The 21,043-nt window shown below is 36.1% G+C and overlaps 1 protein-coding gene across 4 annotated transcripts in view; it reads right to left on the reverse strand.

Annotated features, from left to right (window-relative positions):
- Nucleotides 1-3,361: 3,361 nt before the first annotated feature.
- dclk1b (doublecortin-like kinase 1b) overlaps nucleotides 3,362-21,043 on the reverse strand; it is a 53,215-nt gene continuing 35,533 nt past the window's right edge. For 2 of the 4 annotated variants that reach the window (XM_067450416.1, XM_067450418.1), the window contains 11 exons: nucleotides 15,973-16,067; nucleotides 13,692-13,779; nucleotides 13,428-13,597; nucleotides 13,198-13,317; nucleotides 12,203-12,349; nucleotides 11,610-11,743; nucleotides 11,398-11,475; nucleotides 10,924-11,020; nucleotides 10,755-10,835; nucleotides 10,530-10,643; nucleotides 3,362-7,733 (listed from right to left, as the gene is read on the reverse strand). In XM_067450416.1, coding sequence (XP_067306517.1) covers nucleotides 7,527-7,733; nucleotides 10,530-10,643; nucleotides 10,755-10,835; nucleotides 10,924-11,020; nucleotides 11,398-11,475; nucleotides 11,610-11,743; nucleotides 12,203-12,349; nucleotides 13,198-13,317; nucleotides 13,428-13,597; nucleotides 13,692-13,779; nucleotides 15,973-16,067 — 1,331 coding nt within the window. In that variant the 3' untranslated portion in view covers nucleotides 3,362-7,526. Of the gene's footprint in view, nucleotides 7,734-9,111; nucleotides 9,186-10,529; nucleotides 10,644-10,754; nucleotides 10,836-10,923; nucleotides 11,021-11,397; nucleotides 11,476-11,609; nucleotides 11,744-12,202; nucleotides 12,350-13,197; nucleotides 13,318-13,427; nucleotides 13,598-13,691; nucleotides 13,780-15,972; nucleotides 16,068-18,098; nucleotides 18,176-21,043 lie in introns of those variants that run through there. The other 2 variants (XM_067450419.1, XM_067450417.1) reach the window with 2 other exon arrangements.

Raw genomic sequence — 21,043 nt, forward strand, 5'->3', positions numbered from 1 at the left:
AGTGTACTTCCTTTTTTACTGTGCACTATCTAGTGTACTTAACTTACATTTCACACTACCTAGTGTACACTACCTAGTGTACCACCCTTTGTAGTGTACACTGTAAAATCAGAAAGGAGTTTCTCAGAGGAAAAATTGCAAAGAGTCATCATCACCTACAGTGCATAATATCCTCCAAAGATTCAGAGAATGTGGAACAATCTCTGTGCTTAAGGGTCAAGGCCAGAAAACCATACTGGATGCCCGTGATCTTTGGCCCCTTAGACGGCACTGCGTCACATACAGGAATGCTACTGTAATGGAAATCACAACAGGAGCTCAGGAATACTTCCATCAAATCAGTGAACACAATCCACCGTGCCATTCGCCGTTACCAGCTAAAACTCTATAGGTAAAAAAAAGAAGCCATATCCAGAAGCACAGGTGTTTTCTCTGGGCCAAGGCTCATTTAAAATGGACTGTGGCACAGTGGAAAACTGTTCTGTGCTGTGGTCAGACGAATCAAGTTATTTTTGGAAAACGGGGACGTTATTTTACTCTGAAAAACTCCTTTCTGATGTTGCTCCTCTATTTTTCGCCGCAGCATTGGGGGAATTGGTATTCCTCTGCCCATCTTGACTTCTGAGAGACACTGTCACTCTGAGAGGCTCTTTTTATACCCAATCATGTTGCCCATTGACCTAATAAGTTGGAAATTAACTTACTCTAGCTTTTCCTTATATCTACATTTAACTTTTCCGGCCTCTTATTGCTACCTGTCCCAACTTTTTTGAAATGTGTAGCTCTCATGAAATCCAAAAGTATCTCCTCCATGCTCTTGAAACTGTTTTGGGAGACAAACCAAACCTCCTTGCGATGTTAAGTATGGATGTGCCATCCTGGAGGAGCAGGACTGCCTGTGTAACCTGATTGGGTTGCAGGTACTGCCTCATACTACAGACAATGACAAGCTAACGAAACTAAAACAGAACTAAAAACAAATCAGTCAGGACTAAGACTGAATAAGGAGAGAACAATTGTCTATGGCCACCACCTGCAAAATAATTCATTTTTTAGGGGTCGTCTTGCTGTTGCCTCTCCAGAGCATCTCTTGTCACTTTTATTTGCACCAAAGCAGTTAAAATTGATTCACAATCACATTAACTTCCTAAATGGACAGACTGATATCCCTGAAGTTTAATTGACTTGGTGTTATACTGTGATGATTTAGTGTTCCCTTCATTTTTTTTTAGCAGTGCACATATGTGATAGGCATGCAGGGCATTGTATCATTGCATTCGGACCAAACATTTTTTGGTCCTGAGACTTCCACAGAAGATATATGTGACTGATTCTTTAATTGGAGATACATTTTGCATTAAAAAAAAAAAAACAGAAATGCTTTCCAGCATCTTATTAAAAACATTTTAATAGTTCAGTGCTTAACAAACAATTTGTTTTTATTTTTTACTTTTCACAAAAGCACTTATTTATAGTATTGTCTGTCAACTCTGTTACATACTGTCAACATTGTTACTGTACCTTGGTAACAGAGTTGACCATTTAAAAATTAAGCCGAAAACTGCAGTTGCTAGCATAAATGCTAAGAGCACAAATGAAATCATGATTGAAATACTTTTAAACAATCCATTGTGTGATTAAATTCTGTTTTCTTTAGATATTGTGGTAACAATTTTGACGTTTTACGAAATGACCTTTGGTGTACGAACTATTCAAATGAAAGTATTTTCTCAAAGAGAGCACACATACCTTTCAGTGCGTCAGATCTCATCAGTGGGGGAAAGTGACATCATTTCCTGTATCTTACACAGTTGTGAGAGATAATGCCGTATACAGTAACATACTTGACGCAAGATTTATGGACACACATTTTTATAAGATACAAGCTGTTTTTAAACAATTAGGAAAATTACTATTTAGGGCCTTTATAAATACAATAAATGAATTATTATTAAAAGAACATTTGAATAAAATATTTTGATGGAAAAAATACACTGACTAATTTGGACGAGAAATTGTGCTTTTCAGCTTTAGAAGACACTTTTTACAGAAAAATATATTTTTATGGCCGGTAACATCTTGTGATTTATGACAATGAGTAACAAATAATCAGAAAATTCAACCATTTGAAAAAAAGCAGGACAAAATGAATTACTTGCAGGGCTCGACATTAACGCTTGTCCGCTTGTCAGGGACAAGTGGATTTTTTAAAGGGATAAGTGAAAGAGAATTTGACTTGCCCGACGGACAAGAGCCTGATTAAAACAAAACAAAAAACTAACGTTAGCGAATCACCAAAATGTAAGAATGATTGTGCATTAGTTTAGCGTAAGTGGCAATCGATAGTGGATAATATATATAATGAACTGACTGATCTGTTGCGCTCATGCAGTGCATTTTTTAAATGCAATATTGAGTGCTTTTGTTCTATTTCAGCAGCGAAAATTGTTCACAACAGAACCGTAACGCGTCTCACAGCAACAAGTGTGTTACTGAACGATTCAGTGTTTGAATGAATCGTTTGAATGAACGACTCAATGATTCACTCATTAAGACGGCCACCTGCTGCCACCTACTGGAGGTTTAGTTTCATGTTTAAACATACTTTCCAACGTTTCTTTTTTGACTATTAAAAAACTACAAATTTCAAAACATTATTTAATGCAGTTCTAATTTTTCAGTGTAATTTTTTTATTTATTTGATTGGTAACAGCCCTTATAGTGTCTTATTTTAATGTAATGTATTGATCAAATTTAACAATATAAAATTAAATCTGAAGCATAGCCTATATTTAATAAGATTAGGGTGAAATGCCCTTTATAAAAAAGTAAGACTATCACAAATGTGAAATGATTCAATAAAATGTATACATTTTTTTTTACATCACAAATATGCAGATTTAAATATGTCAAAGCTGATTGAACACTGGTGAGAATATTGCTTCAGAATAAATTATATTTACAACACACACACACAAAATAAAAAATAAAAAAATCATTTTATAAAAGAAAAGAAAAGAAAAAACTTTTTTCCAGGCAAGCACATTTTTTACTCAGACAAGTGAATGAACAATTTACTTCTCTGAAGGACAAGCACTTGAAAATGCTTAATGTCGAGCCCTGACTTGGGACAATAAATGTACCTGCAACTACGGTTATATCACCCATGTGCATGTTCTATTATTTAGGCCACTACTATCTTCTATTGATTGCTATCAGGATGTGAAGAGAGTTTCAACCAGTACATCAAAAATTGATCACTTTAATAAGCTGTTTCGATGTGATTGCAGAAAACATGCATAACAATGAAAATACATGATCAAATTCAGTAAGTTGAAACAGACAAAAAAAAAAAAACAGGTTTCTGCTTGAGGAATCATTTATTCACAGGTTTGGCTTGTTGCTGAATGCACCACTGTTCAATGCTACTTGGAAGCAAAGACTCTTCTTCCAGGAAGTCAAGCCTAAGTGACATTCGATGGGAGAGACAATGGACAAGCGATGGATATACATCTATACAAATATACAACGTGTAATCAATGCTTGCGCACTGGATTTTGCATATCAGCTAGATTATTTCCTTTATTATATTGACTTGATCTACGTCCTATTCAAAAATAGGTCGACCACAGATTGTTTTCTAGTCTAATTTTGACAAGCAAATACAGCAGATACATTTTTTTATTATAAAAAGCAAATACATGCTATACCTTAAAGAACTACTCTTTTATCCTTTGTGCTTTTCATTTACCCCTTCACGGTGTCACCGGAAGCCTGAACATGCTGGAGGCTTCAAGAAGCAGTTTAAAAATGTTAAATATTGAGAAGCAACAAACATAACCATGACTGATCTTCACTGAGAATAGTTGCTTGTGGATGGGGTCAACATGTAATGACGGTACAGTAAGTGGATATTAAAATGATTATCACTCAGAACACATGCAAGACTCCTTTACAAGAAAAACACAAAAAGAATGAAAAAAGTCTAAATTGCAGCCAACGACTATGTTGGGTTCCACTTTAACCTCTTAAGTATTTACAGCAGAATAATATTGTTACTGTATATACTGCAAAATAATGTACTTATTGTGTTCGTAATGTGCAAAACACTTGCTGCTATTGAGGTGAGAGATGGCTAATTGAAACTGGAATTAGGTATATGAAGTATAATAAGACTAAATGTTAGTACAGTAGTTTAAGATACTTAATATAGAATTGAATGTTGGAATTTGAATATGAATATTGGAGTTGGAATTTTAGTTATGAATAAATTCCTTTAAAAAATGTGCTGTTATGCTAGTAAGCATCCCCTTCATAAAAAAAACATCATCTTTTTAAATTGTGTTTTAAAATCTTAAAGTAAAATGTTCATAATGATGTAGTTTGTCTTGTCTCTGCCACATAAAATGCTTCAGATCATTCTAGGATGTCACATTTCAAAAACAGCAAATGATAAATTAAAAATAAAATTGACCTTTTGCTAGTCAGTTCAGTTCAAAATGCAACAAAAAACAAAATTTTGACTACAATATTACATTCAACTTAAAACAGAAATACAATCTTAGTACAAACGTACTCTTTAAAATCACTTTTTCACAGATTTAGCGCGTCTTTGATTTCTGCTACACTTTTTAAATAAATCGTACATTCTATTCTCTCGACAATGGAAAATTAGCGTGCGGTCTGATCTGAAATTCCGTGAGAGAAGCTGTATTATCTATTTATCTTCACGAAGAGTGATACAGACAAATCTGAACGTACTGACGAAGAGATTATTATAGCAGCAGCAGTTGGACATAGATATGTAAACATAGATGACACATTCGACTGCCTCAGACACGTCAACGCACCCGCCATCTTGGAACAGTCAGTGTCGTCACTCATGGTAAGAATCAATGGAGTGGTGCAGGAATGAGCTCACTTTAATGTAGGCCAAAATACAGAAGCGAGATAGCGTTTTAGCACTTCCGTTTCCAGTATCCCGAAGTCAATGGGGTTTTTGATCGGGTTTCGTTTAAATGGCTGAAATAATGTATGTGGTGAACACAAGCTCAAGACAGTCACATTTTATTCTACGACATAAAATACATCAGTATTACCCCACTTTCGATTTTTTAAGCTGTTACGTGTTTTGAAATGGGCGGTTGCTAACAAGTGGCTAATGGGAGTACAGAGGCTGTCGAGGAGATTACACGTCACCACAGCGAACAGGTAAACTCAGTCCACTTTTACAGTCCACATTATGCTTATAATTGTCTAACTCAAACTTTCTGGGAAAATGTTTTGATATAAAAACTGAAAGAGAAAAAAGCTTAGGAATGGTGACGCTGAAATTGTAAGACCGTTCCAATATGGCGGACAACATATATAGAGGCCCATAGAAATAGCTGCTAATGAGGACTGACAAGTTTCTAGTCATTCATTGTCATACATGTTAAACCAGCACCAGTTATTAAGTTCAAACAAGCGTTTCTACAGCCGCATACATCAAAAAAAGCTTCATCACATTTTATAAAGAACATTCTAATGTCTAACCGACAGACACAAACCAACAATTTTCCTCAGAAATGCTGAACTATGCAAATAGTTTTCAGGTTAAAAGAAAATGTATAAACCTAAAATATTGAAAATATAAAGTTCATACAAAAGGTAAAAACCCACATACAAGATTTTTTTTTTACTGAAAGAGGAGATGCTAAGACATCGGAGGGCATCAAACAGATGGCCGTGAGTGTGTGATCACTTGAAAAACAGCGGTAGGTTTGGCTGCATTACTCTCTATCCAACACTAGAGGGCGTAAAAGAGAGGCGGTTTACTGTATTAGTGACGATACGAAGGCAGATCGTGACGTGTGCTGCGTCTGAAATCGCATACTCTCTTGAGTAGGTACGTATTATGAATATGTATTTACTTTGTGCCCACTAAAAATGTATGTTCTAAATAGAATGTGTGTAGTTAGAGCATAATCTGGTGTAGTGACAAATTGGGTCCCCTGAAATCAGGTCTCCTTTAGGACCCATTGGTTCAAATAGCTTTTAATACCTCTTTAGCGCCTGATTATAATTCCTTCAAAATCAGTCATGTTATGATAAATGCTGTTTAACCACGTTATAATGACCATTTATGTCTGTATTAGCAATCAAAGTCTTATATACTAGCATAGCATACAGATAAGCGATTAGCCCGATAGTTTAGTTTATACACACATTTACACTCCCCCTACATATGTTCTCAATCATCCTTAATGTGTTAAAATAAGTGTTAAATGTCCAAATATTTCAGTTATAAATAAAACGAATGATGTTTAATTATTCACTTAATCAGCTATTATTATTATTGATTATTTGGTTAACTTGATTAACTGTTATTTAATGTTTAACTGGTTTTATTATGCAATGTGTTTTCTTACGCATTATATAGTAAGATATGCCTATTTTAAATTATACTACGAGTCTGTTGAATGCTTGAATCTGACACACAGAGATAGCCTAATTCACACAATCTCTCTCTCTCTCTCTCTCTCTCTCTCTCTCTCTCTCTCTCTCTCTCTCTCTAATAACTTTATTAATAACTGCAGTAGAATGCTATCAACAGCTCAAGCCTCTGTTACCAGCTTTAACAGGACGTTTGGAACTAGCAAAAGAGCCGTTGGATGAGACGTTGAATAAATAGTCCTATTCACAATTGCGATTTAAGTACAAAACTTGGACAAATCCCTTTAAATATATCATCGGATCAATGTCTTGAGGTGTGGTAACTGTATTATAAGTGGAATAATGGACTCCGGGCCGTTGGATTATTAGAAAAATAATTTCCGCTTCGCGTCATGACCGCATCACCACCTTGGGTGTGCATTATTTTTCTAATAATTCAACGGAACGTCGTCAATTATTCCTTACTTAATAATCATTAACTGACTGTTTGGGGAGACCCGATTTCGAAGGAGGAGCCGATTTGTCACGACACCAGATCTAGTATATTTGCCATGTTTGCCCTTATCTTGTGACTAACAAGCGTCAGTTGCATCACAAATCCTCTCCCGTGGCCTCATTGGATAGTAAAGTGTCCATCATATGCACACCTACAGAAACTCAATGGAAGCAGTCGGTTATCCGCTGACTTTTTGCCTACTGAGTATTGCGAGTACTGTTTTTTGTTATAGACTGTTCTTCGTCTACTATATAGTAGGGAAGTATGCGATTTCGGATGCAGCCATTGTCTACAAACAAAACCTCATGTAGCACCAAACATGTAGTTACGATGAAGAGAAAACTCTCACGCGATAAGTTTCTCCTTTGCGATGAAGAACTGCTAAAAGCATGAGATTATTTTTACACCTGTTCAGGTGTGCTGCTACCCTCACAGAATTTAAACAGAGAAAACCAGCCCATCCGCTCCTAGTTAATCACATCGGTTCCACGTAGCAAAACGTTCAATTTCAAAATCTGTCATCCTTTGCCATTCACAAGTCAATGTACCTTTTACTTAAAGGTCATTTTCCATTCACTTCTGCCTGTGTGTGGGCTCAAAACGGCGATGTCGGTGAGCGGACCGTCTCGGCCGAGCTGGGGGAAATGTCCTCCGACTCTGAAGCGAAGTCCGCCAGAGAGAGGGTCGGTCCGGTGGCGGGGCTGCAGGGGAAGGTGCTCTGGGTGCTGCGGGCAGTAGCGGCTTTCACATCCTGGTGACGTCTTCGTCTGAAAACCTGCCTCTCCTTATCAAGAGGGGTGGTCTGGGGAACACGACAGCATGGCATTGTTAATGTGCGCTCAGGAATCAAAGGGGAATCAGTTCGGACAGGTGCAGAGTTTGTGCTTAGATCATAATTAAACAGTGACTATCCAAGACAGGTTAATCAAATTCTGTGTCTTTGAATTAACACTGAACTGTGGTTAAAGTGTAAAAACAAGCAAATATGGTGGTTAGATATAGTGTACCAAGCATAGTGAACTCCTTATCTCACATCTTATTAATAAAAAAGCTAATTTTATTTCCAGCATTTTTGATCTGTTTGTTTAATTAAATATATAAATGATAAATTAGGCTACGTACATACACACTACTGTACACACTTCAAAAGGCTGGGGTTGGTGAGATTTTTAAAATTATTTTGAAAAGAAGTCGCTTATGCTCAATGTACATTTATTTGTTCAAAAACAAAGTAGTCTAAATATTTTCGAATTTAGAAAATAATTTTTTTATTTTAATATATTTTCAAATGTAATGTATTCCTGTTATGACAAAACAGTCTCCAAATCATTACTTCAGTCTTCAGTCACTATTACTAATGTTAAAAACTGTTGTGTTTCATAACATTTTTGTGGAAACCACGATACAGTACTTGTTACTTATAGTATTAGAATATTGACATGCAATTTCTGTAACAATGTAACAGACTTTACTGGCCTTTTTGGTTAATGTAATGCATTATTGCTGAATATATGTATTAATACTTTTTTTCTTTTTTCTTTTATTTTACTGACCCCAAACCTTTGAATGAGATGTAACATTATGTAATATTATTCATAATATATAACATTATATATAACATTATATATATTTATATATATATATATATATAAGAAAGATCTACAGATACTGCATATATATATATATATATATATATATATATATATATATATATATATATATATATATATATATATATATATATTTTAGCACAGACCTAACTAATCAAAATGAGTTCTGTTTTCATGGAATTTAGTTTCTGCAACTCTCTACCACGAACACACACATTTGCACTTTCAGTGCGTTCTAATCCAGCAAAGGACCGCACACTCAAACCAGTGTGTAACCAAGTGCCATGCGTGTTAGATACTGTGAGTGTACACTTCAATTGTACAAGCTTCTTAGATCAGTAACACAGAGCAAAGAAAGGGAAAAGTGAAGCATTGACAAACAGAGTTTAGCAAAGCACCACCAGAAAGCAAAAGCTACGAAGAGTATGAGCTGTGAAGCATAAATGGCAAAAAAGCAGAGCATCACCCCACTTTATAGCAAGAGGCAGAGTGTGGAAGGAAAGGGACTATGGAGACTGCCAGCACGTTGCCATGGAAACACTGGCGGTTAGAGCCGCTCTGTGGGCATACCTTATCCAATACATCCCTGGGTGTGGGTAGCAGTCCAAAGACCCTGAACGCTTGATGGTAAACCCCTCGTCCGGCTGAGCAGAGAGAAATGAGTGGAACTCAATAGATTAGATTTTTACTTTCACCGTGTAAAACAGCACAAGCTTTGAGCCATGAAGTGCTGTTCAATAAAGGTGTGATGTGTAGAGTTTTACAAACTCGACACATAGCAGTGAGCAAACCAAGTGTTTATAATGTTTCACCAGTGATATACAAACACTCGGTTTGGGCAATAAAAACAACTATACAGGAAGCTAATGAAACGGTAAACATGCAAAGCAATGTGCAAACAAATTATGCAAAATGTTAATATATATTGGGGTCAGTAAGACAGATGGTGTCAACAAAAATGTTAAGCAGCAGGTGCAAGGGTTTTCAACATTAATATTAAAAAATAAAAATACTTTTTAAGGATCATGTAACACCGAAGACTGGAGTAATGATGCTGAAAATTCAGCTTTACCATTAAAGGAATTAATTAGATTTTAAAATATATTACAATAGAAAAACTGTTGTTTAAATTGTAACAATATTTCATAATAGTACTGTTTATACTGTATATTTGAAATAAATGCAGCCTTGGTGAGCATAGACTTCGGTATATATATATATATATATATATATATATATATATATATATATATATATATATATATATATATATATATATAAGCCTATTAAGTGTTTATATTTTAGACCTTTAAATTCTTCCACAATGATTTAGTTATAATATGCAATTGTCCTACAAAAACAGAAAAATCATGTATGAAAAACATAAAAAAGAGGAAACTAATTTGCTAAATTTGATTCAGTCCCGGACAACAGTGCTGACAGTCATTATATAAGCAGAGAGCAGAATCAGAGGAGGAGATGTCACAGCAATAAGAAAGCTGAAGGATGAAGTCTGCCAGGAGAGAAGAGGAATGAAAGAAGAAGAGCTGATGGATGAGTCAGCGAATAGCTATGAGATAAGAGCACAACCTCCAGAATATTTCAATACATAAACTATATTTAAGCATAATGTTCCAAAAGACAATAGCTATTCAAGCTCTAAAGAATGCGGTGCATTTTTTTTACATCAAAACTATTGACGCAAATGTCTGTCACTCTCTTGAGAAAAGCCTGAACAAGAGAAAAATACCATGTTTTAACACCAATAACACTCCAGTAAAAATATGTCACTCTCCTGGAATATGGGAGTAACACATTAAAGTTATGGCAGCCTATTATTGGCATCATCTGTGCACCAATAACTGATTTGAAAATACTGGCTTTAAGTCATGTGGATATATGAACTGTTATAAAAAAGATAAACACTGATATGACAACAAATTATAGACATTTAAACATAAGAGCTACAGTATATAGATGATTCTTACTGTTATGACAGTGACTCCTGCAGTGGTGCTGTTGGGTTTGGGGGCCGTGTTGAAATGTTTCTTAATCTTGCCGGCCACAGACAACTGGCGCTCATTCTCACACATTCTGTCATCCTGAGAAAGAACAGGGAAATACCTCCACATATCACTTACCTACCAATAGTCTGAGAATGGTAAGTATACTTTTAAAATAAATAAAACACACACAACTGAACAAAGTCTTACATTAACCCAGGGATGGTCTAAAACCTGCAGAGCAGTGTATCTCTGGTCAACCTCCACCTGCAGCATGCAGGTGATAAGTGCCTGAAAAAAAGCAAGTATGGAAAGAAAGGAAGAGAGTGAGGTGTATGTTTCTTATCAGAACTTTCAGACTCTGTTTTGGTGCACCAACCTTTGCAGAGTCAGATACATTGTCCCAGTATGGAAGAGGGAAATCTAACTGTCCCATCAGAATATGGTCAAAAAGAGCCTCCTGGTCATCTGTGCTCCTGAAGAAACAGATATGCCAATAGGATTTGAATATTCATAAATATGTATTTTGCTGTTGCTATAAGACCTTAAAGTACAGCTGCTCTCACACTATCCATCCTCTGCACATGTGCAGGTCAAAACAGAATTATAGAAAACGTCCACTAGAGGGAGTGAGACATCACAATTCAACTGCATTTTACTTAGCGGTAATTTGTTCTCTAAATTTGATAGAAGGACAACCTGTCACTCCCATGAGATTGACCAATACCAAGCCACAACAATCTAATCAACTAAGGACAAATTCAAGAATTTTTTTTTCACATTTAAGGAGCTGCTCTTGATCAAGAAGTCTCTCGCAACTTTCGTTTGTACAGTACAGTGATGCTGTACTTACCCACGGAAAGGAGGGAAGCCACAAAGTAGAATGTATGTTATGACCCCTGCCGCCCAGATATCAACCTTCAAGCCGTACCTGTAACATACAGAGAAAGACACAATATGACAGCAGTCTCCAAGCTTTATTCCAGACTTATATTCTGGTTTTCATACTCAGTTGTGAATATGATTTGAATAACCTATTTTCATGATAACAAAGACATAATTTACCCCGTCTCTGCGACAATCTCTGGAGCTACATAGGTTGGGGTGCCACAGATGGTGTAAAGCGGACCGTCCACAACGGTTGCCAAGCCAAAATCCCCCAGTTTCAGAGATTTGCTCCCATCCTGGTGCTCATAGACCTAAACATATACATGCACAAAAATACTTGCTATTTAGGTTCATACAAAAACTAAATCATAATTAAAATTACATACTTAATATAATTTAAAATTATATAATATATATCATTTATATAATTTGCAGCATGCATTAAACTTATGAGCCACAACTTTACATAACTCCCAGGATATTATTATGGCTTTGTCAGAGCTGTTGTGTTCTTCATACTGTCATTACATATACACAAATTTCAACACAGAGTTGTGTTTGATAAGATGGTTAAACTAGAGCCACTATTGAGTTGAGCTATATTTATTCTAAAGCTTGTGTAAGAAGAGTTATTTAAGGTTTTCTGCGCTCGAGAGGGAAAAAACTAAACATCTGCCTCTCTGAGTGTCATTACACGGAGCGTTTGTGAAAGTAGCAATGTAATACTGTCATTATGGTGACAATATTCTCTGTAATATTCTAACACCCACCAGGAGATTTTCAGGTTTGATGTCACGGTGAACAATGTTAAGGCCATGCAGATATTTGATAGCGCTGGCCAGGTTATACAGCATCCCGCTGGCATCCCGCTCTGTGTATTTGTTGGAGGAGGTGATGGCATCAAAGAGGTCGCCACCCTGTTCATGCACACACAATTTCATTGTTCATTCAGGGAATATATCTGAGCAGATTTAATAAATAGTTAAATATTATATATTATAATAAATATTAAATATTATAATATAAATAAAAAATAGTTTTTGTAATATTTTCAAAAGATAAACTCAACAAGATTGCTTTTATTTGATCAAAATACAGTAAAAACACTATTATGAAATTGAATTTTTCCATTTTCTATTGTAATATATTTTAAAATGTAATTTATTCCTGTGATGCAAGCTGAATTTTCAGCATCATTACTCCAGTCTTCAGTGTCACATGATCCTTCAGAAATCATTAAAATGCTATTTTAATTTTGTGATGATTTGTTGCTCAAGAATAATGTATTAATAAAAGACTGAAAAGCCTTCTATTACTTGTTTGTTCATGTTTCTCCTGGTTTCCACATCAACGATGTTTGACCTGATATGGTTTATAACAGAGAATTCTGTGCTGAATGCAGCAATGCTATTCATTTTGTGGCAGAGCTGTGTAGAAACGATGTTGTGTGATAAAAGATCAGGCCACGAGTAAACCTGTTATAAACTTGCGCAGCATTTGTCTATTATTGGTCCGAGCTGATAAACGATCCGTGCTGCGCAGCTCAACTACTACGGTTTTGTTCCGCTTTCATTCCATTTAAATCGTTTGCCGTTTTACATATCACATGCAACAGAAATGGCTCTTCTCAGTCGCTTCTGCTTAACCTCTAATAACAATTTGTCACACCGGCAGGAAAAAAGTTTGTAAAATGGACCATTTTGTCACAATCTAGAGCCTTAACTTATATAATATATACACTATATGTAAATGTCAGATATTTCACCTTGACTAGCTCCATGACCAGGTAGAGCTCACTGTATGTGTCCATTTCTTCAATCAGCAGAACAATGTTAGGATGCTTAACTTTCCGAAGAATAGACACCTCATTCTGGATCATGTGTTCCTAGGAGCCACAGAAAACATGTCAGAAAACATTACATGATGTTCACACACATACTATGTACGCATTTGTGTCACTGAACAGGATTTAGATTTATATTAAAGTGTTCTCACCTTTCCCCTGCATTTGCTCTTGTTAATGATCTTCAGAGCGTACTCTCTGCCTGTGGATCTCTCCATACACTCTCGGACAACGGCAAAGTTCCCATCGCCAATCATTCGTCCCACTTTGTACCTCTCAGCTATGGAAGCAGGAACCTGAGGACAATCCTCCATCAGCTCAGCTAGAAAGAAAAAGATATGGGATGTAACATTCTGATGAAGAAGATGATAAAACAATAATTATAGGTTTTGTCAAAGTATCCCAGGGTCCCTCACCTTCACTGCCTGGCCCATCGCCCTCATCCATGGAGCTGCACACCTTGGTGGAGGCCAGAGAGAGAGAGGAGCCACTGTGCTGAGAGCCCTTTCAGAGAGATTACAGTAAGAGCCAGTCATTTTACAACTTTTTTTTTTTTTTTGTTATTGAAGAGCCTGAAGTCATTTTCGTTATTATTTAGAATACTGTTCAACAAAATATTACATAAAAACACTATTTTTGTAGCACAGACCTACATTCTAAACTGAGCAGAGGTATTACAGAGGAAAATAAAAGGTCAGTTTCTATGGAAACTGGAGCAGAGCAGGTATCACAACATTCAAACACTGTAATGTTCAAAAGTTTGGGGTTGGTAATATTGTTTTCAATGTTTTGTAAAGAATCTCTATGGAAGCGTGTTTCCTCTACAGAATAAAACATTTTAAAAGATAATTGTGACTCTTTATCAAAAGACATTTTTTCTCACAATGACGAGATACACTCACCTAAAGGATTATTAGGAACACCTGTTCAATTTCTCATTAATGCAATTATCTAATCAACCAATCACATCACAGTTGCTTCAATGCATTTAGGGGTGTGGTCCTGGTCAAGACAATCTCCTGAAATCCAAACTGAATGTCAGAATGGGAAAGAAAGGGGATTTAAGCAATTTTGAGCGTGGCATGGTTGTTGTGGCTGATCTGAGTATTTCATAATCTGCTCAGTTACCGGGATTTACACGCACAACCATTTCTAGGGTTTACAATGAATGATGTGAAAAGGGAATAAACATCCAGTATGCGTAAGTCCTGTGGGCGAAAATGCCTTGTTGATGCTAGAGGTCAGAGGAGAATGGGCCGACTGATTCAAGCTGATAGAAGAGCAACTTTGACTGAAATAACCACTCTTACAACCGAGGTATGCAGCAAAGCATTTGTGAATCCACAACATGCACAACCTTGAGGCGGATGGGCTACAACAGCAGAAGACCCCACCGGGTACCACTCATCTCCACTACAAATAGGAAAAAGAGGCTATAATTTGCACAAGCTCGCCAAAATGCGACAGTTGAAGACTGAGTGAGTCTCGATTTCTGTTGAGACATTCAGATGGTAGAGTCAGAATTTGGCGTAAACAGAATGAGAAGATGGATCCATCATGCCTTGTTACCACTGTGCAGGCTGGTGGTGGTGGTGTAATGGTTTGGGGGATGTTTTCTTGCCACACTTTAGTCCCCTTAGTGCCAATTGGGCATCATTTAAATGCCACGGCCTACCTGAGCAATGTTTCTGAACATGTCCATCCCTTTATGACCACCATATACCCATTCTCTGATGGCTACTTCCAGCAGGATAATGCATCATGTCACAAAGCTTGAATCATTTCAAACTGGTTTCTTGAACATGACTGAGTTCACTGTATTAAAATGGCCCCCACAGTCTCCAGATCTCAACTCAATAGAGCATCTTTGGGATGTGGTGGAACGGGAGCTTCGTGCCCTGGATGTGTATCCCACAAATCTCCATCAACTGCAAGATGCTATCCTATCAATATGGTCCAACATTTCTAAAGAATGCTTTCATCACCTTGTTGAATCAATCCCACGTAGAATTAAGGCAGTTCTGAAGGCTAAAGGGGGTCAAACACACTATTAGTATGGTGTTTCTAATAATCCTTTAGGTGAGTGTATAAACTCGCAATTGTAAGAAAAAAGTCAGAATTGTGAAAAGTCGCAATTACCCGTTTTTTTAAATTATATTTAAATTAGTGCTGTCAAATGATTAATCGAGATTAACTGCATCCAAAAAATTTGTATTTGTATACATAATATATTATGTGTGCAGTGTATTATATATATATATATATATATATATATATATATATATATATATATATATATATATATATATATAAATATATATATATATATATATATATATATATATAGAACACCCTGCTATTTTGCAAGTTCTCCCACTTAGAAATCATGGAGGGGTCTGAAATTGTCATCGTAATTAAAGGAAATGGAGCAGGCCCACAGCCAGGTCAATATGCTTGTCTGCTGTTGCTAGGAAACATTTTGGGTGAAAGTTGAATTATTTAGTACAGATTTTTTTACAATTAGGGTCAAACAGAAAGATGAAAGTGATTGATGGTTTTATATAAAATATAAATATAAGTAAATATAAATAAGTAATTTCCACGTAGACTAACACCAGGCAAATTGTATTTTTAGTCTTTTTAGTACATTGCAGCAATGCAGCAGATGTGAAAAGTCTTTTAAGTGACAGATCTCACCCTTCGTCTCCTCAGACTGGCTGGACTGGTGGGAGATGGACTGGGAGATTTGCCTGAGCGTGGGGTCGACAGCTGACTTCCTGCTGTTCCGTTAGCTGAAATATAGAAGAACAGGTTGGTAAATATCAGTGTCCGTGATGTCACCCGTAGGTTTCTCAAAAACATTTTGAAACCTAAAGCCGGCTGTTGACATCTTTGACAGTGCATCACCGTCAATCCCGGATAACGGAAAATTGGCAAAGAGCAGGATTTGGGTGGAGCTGAGGTGCCTGGTTGTCCAAACCATGCCCACCTAGCTCAACCATAGTGGCAATCCACCTGTCACTCAAGTGGCCACGGCCTTATTTATGCAGAACTTTCACCCCCTTAAAAGTGCAAAATTATCTATATAGACCAAAAACACTTTTTGTACCAGGCTGTAAACAGTTTTTTTCTGCTGTAAAGTTGGGCATTTTAACATGGGAGGGATACAGACTTGACTCCCTTTTGGAGCCTGTCTCTAAGTGCCAGTCGATGAATTGCAGTTTAGTCACTCCGCGTTGGCTTCGAAAGAGACCGTGGGAGGTTGCCGCTTGCTTGTGACTTAAACACACATTCACACCTACAGACAATTTAGTGTCTCCGACTCCAATTGACCTATCATGCATGGATTATGGGGAATACCGGAGGCCCGGGGGAAGATATAGAGGAAACATACACAGACACAACATGCAAACTCCTAGGCCTGTCACCAATACTACTTTTGGTTTCGCGATATATCGTCCCAGAAATAATAGCGAAAAATTATATTTTTGTCATTTTAAGACATATAATCCTAATATAACAGCATAATAAATGCAAGTAGACCTACACCAGTGTTTCCCACACTGACTAATTTGCGGCAGACCGCCACAGAATCAACACTGGCTGCCTCATAGTGCGTTTCGTCATTCCTTTTTTACGCTATTTAAATGATGCACGCATATTCGTTCAGCTGCATTTCCTTAGCTCTCCCTCTGCCTTTCGCGCGTCTCTCACACACACACTCACTCACTCGTTCGCTCACTCACTCTCTCTCACACACACACACACGGTTGCATTCGACCGTAAGTCAATAAAACCAGGGCCGTTGAAAAACATGCGTTCATCTCGCGGCAGCGATCGGTCACGTGAGCACAACGATCTACAACAAACCAGCGTTGTGTCAATCAATACATTTAAACATACAACAGCTTCGATATACAGGTATTTGCAGCCATTTTTGATAAACAGTACATCATAGTGTGCAGTAATTATTACATTAACAGCATTTACAGTATCATTTTAAAATGGAGAGTGATGGAGACAATGCAACATTGTAATGTTATGTTCTTCTTGTATTTAGCCCTGAGATATTCCTTACTATCATAGTCAAATGTGACCGTACACCTAAACTATTTTTTCAATTAAATAAATGTTATTAAATAAACTATATTTTAGTTTAGTAATATTTACTATGTACTATCTGTACTATCTTTTGGTACTAAATACTATTTGTGCAATAATTATTGTCCAAATTATACAAATATCTTTTATTATACAAATTTAAATAATAAAATAATAAAATAGAGAATTCCAATGCAAAGAGGCAAATTAAAGTCATTTTATGGCCGGAAAAATAATTTTCATTTGCAATGCCATTACCCACGAAATGCTTGTATGGCTCTTTAATAAATAATAGTCAAGTTGCTTCATAACTGATCACTTATTTGTAGGTTTTAAATCTGAATACATTTCATGTTAGACATGGTCAAATACTAGTTATAGTTATATATTATTGCACAATATATATATATATATATATATATATATATATATATATATATATATATATATATATATATATATATATATATATATATATTATGTGCAACAATGTGTATACAAGCAATTATCTCTACAACACTTTAACAACAATCAGTTCCTTCAATGTCAGAAGCATACACATGATGCTTAGGATGATGAAAACAAACCTCACAGCCAAAAGCATAAATATCAACCCTTCATTCAGCTACAATGAAAAACTAAAAATGAAGAGATGAACAGCTAACTTAATTTCAAAATATCGAATCTTTCTGAATTTGCCACTCAACACACATTTGTCCTACCTGCTAAAGAGTGCAGCAGGCTGCCAGAGCAAACTGCGATTCCTCCTGCGCTCATAGTGACTGTGAGGCAGCTAGAGTATGAATGAGTGTGGGAGAGGAGGAGAGGATGTATAAAGTGTGTTTCTGCGCACACCTTACGTCATGAACAGCCACAGAGGGAGGAGTTTCTCTCATAAACATGCCATATCGTAGTTGCAGTGCTGTCTGTGTGGGTGACTATAAAGATCTCCAAAAAGATTTCATGGCAAAACACTGTTGAGTTGTTCCTGAACGGCGTAAGTGCAACCGAGTGGATGACGTGGTGTTTCGAGCGGATTTCTGAAGTATCACTCCACAATGTGTGAATACAAATAAAGCTCAGATTACGCTATGATTCAGAGGTTCGGCCACTAATATGATTCCTTCCAAAGCTTCTCAGAACACATCAAGTAACAAATAAAGCCACCTCAGTCACAGATATCAATGTTACTCTGTGTTTGTGTGCCACTCTGATCCGAATATCGTGCTCCCTCGCCATCTGTGATACACTTTCAAAGCCTGACATAATTCAGTGTGTGGAGAGTGAGAATGCATCATCGTGCTATTTTGGGGATGGAAAACAGATTTGAAGGGCTATCAGATCAGCTGTCATTCATGTGTGTGATTACTGAACAACAAACTTGGGTGAGTAAATGCAGCTAGTGTGGGAAAAATATTAGTCACAGTAATATTAGACTTCATATTCACATAGTTTCTAACAGGTGGATGTGGGATTTATGCACCATTTTTAAATATCATACAAAAATTTGGGGTCGGTAATGTTTTTGAAAGAGGTCTCTTTTGCTCACCAAAGCGCCATTTATATAATTATAAAAAAAGTTATATTGTGAAGTAGTATTAGAATTAAAACAAAAATAAAATCTATTTTAATCTATTTTAAAATGTCAATTTTTTTTACATTTTAAATCCTACGCTATATATATATATTAATATAGAATACTATTCATTTAATTATATAAATATGTTGTATCTAACAATATACATAAATGGCTGGCATAAATAATTTAATGTCAATAAAAACATGATAAATAAAATAAAATTAACTAAACAATCCATATGCTTAAGCATAGCCTTATATAGCATTTATTTTTATTTTATTGAAATTTTTTATACTCCAATCTCCTTGCAAATTGTGGGACACATAGTCAACAAATCTTGCAGACAGCTAAATCACACACACAAAAAAAATTTAAACAAGCACCCAATGTACTGCCTGCAATTTGCTTGGGATTTAAAATAATTTAAATATAACTTTGATGCACCTAAATCACTTTTATATTTCAAAAACATATAAAGATAATGATAAACGGTACATTTCATCCCACATAAACCAAGAAGTGAATGGCTAAAACTAATATATCCAATTACATCAAAATTCATGATTCTTGTTTACATTATTCATCAATTTAAGTAATATCCATATTTCATTGTTTTTGCTTAGTCCACTATTTCTTTTTTTTATTATTCTATTTACTTGAAACAAAAACTAAATGGCACCAGCAAATGTTTTACCAGCCAAAACATTTTCCAATTAAAATATTAATTAAAATGTCTTCTTTTTAATTGATTTACTAAGTGTCACAAAACCAAACAACATCTCTTTTATTATTTAGCAAATGTTTTCCCTTATACCAAAGGTTGGTGCTGTTTAAATGAACTTTCAGTTCGATAAAAAAAAAACAATTACTACACTAGATTTGTTTGTCCAGACTGCATGGCAGATCTCTGTCCTTTGAGACCTTTTGCCAGTGTGGATGTGTTACATCTGTGATAAGGCACCTCTATTCTCCCAAAAGAACACTTGCAATATCCCTCGTAAACAATTTGGCTCAATCACCTAGTTTATGCTCATCTACATCCTTTCCGGACTGTGTCATCTTCAGAGAATGAGGTTGATACTCAGTACCGACTCATTACTAAACAACACGCGTAGCGAGTCTGTTTTAAGGGCTCATTTTGTACCAGCCCAGAATACAAAACTTGAAGAACAGTCTCGAGCCGTAGCACAATAATTGTTCTGTTTTTGTTGTTGTTTTTGACATGTCTCTATACACCTTACAAAGTGGCGAATGCCTGACCGGATGAATGCCTGGTGTTTTCCTGGAACATCGACGCCAGGAAGGGATGATTCATGATCTATTCCAGGAAAAATAATGAGTCCTAGATCAATTGGATGTTCAGGGCAACTTTTCATGCATTTTTTGTTCCGTGAGGAACAGATACAAACAATTCAGTTTGATAGGTTTGGGTTTAAATAGAAGACACACACTATAGTGGACAAATGCACAAAAATAGGCTAACAAACACACAAACACACACTGTGACAACACTGATGTCAGAAATGTGTTAGCATTGGACATTTAGAGCGTAACACTGCAAAATGGTGCCAATGCATCACAAACAGAGAAAAGCGTTCTGCAGAAAAAAAAAATCTGCTTAAACCAGTCTAAAAATTGTTGGTTGGTTTCTAACCAGTTAAGCCAGTTTATTTAGCTGGTTTTAAAGTAGTTTGGGCACAAAATGGGATATCAGCTTGACAATAGTCAGATAAACTAGTTAAACTCTTACAAGAATAGAATAGACCATGACAGAACAAAATAGAAGAAAACCGAATAAAATAGATCATAATAAAACAATAGAATAGAACATAATGAAGTAGTACTACAGAATAGAATAGAATAGAATAGAGTAGAGTAGAGCAGAGTAGAGTAGAGTAGAGTAGAGTAGAGTAGAGTAGAGTAGAGTAGAGTAGAGTAGAGTAGAATAGAGTAGAGTAGAGTAGAGCAGAGTAGAGTAGAGTAGAGTAAGTAGAGTAGAATAGAGTAGAATAGAGTAGAGTAGAGTAGAGTAGAGTAGAGTAGAGTAGAGTAAGTAGAGTAGAGTAGAGTAGAATAGAGTAGTGTAGA

This window comes from Pseudorasbora parva, chromosome 8, assembly GCF_024679245.1.
Source record: "Pseudorasbora parva isolate DD20220531a chromosome 8, ASM2467924v1, whole genome shotgun sequence".
NCBI lineage: Eukaryota > Metazoa > Chordata > Actinopteri > Cypriniformes > Gobionidae > Pseudorasbora > Pseudorasbora parva.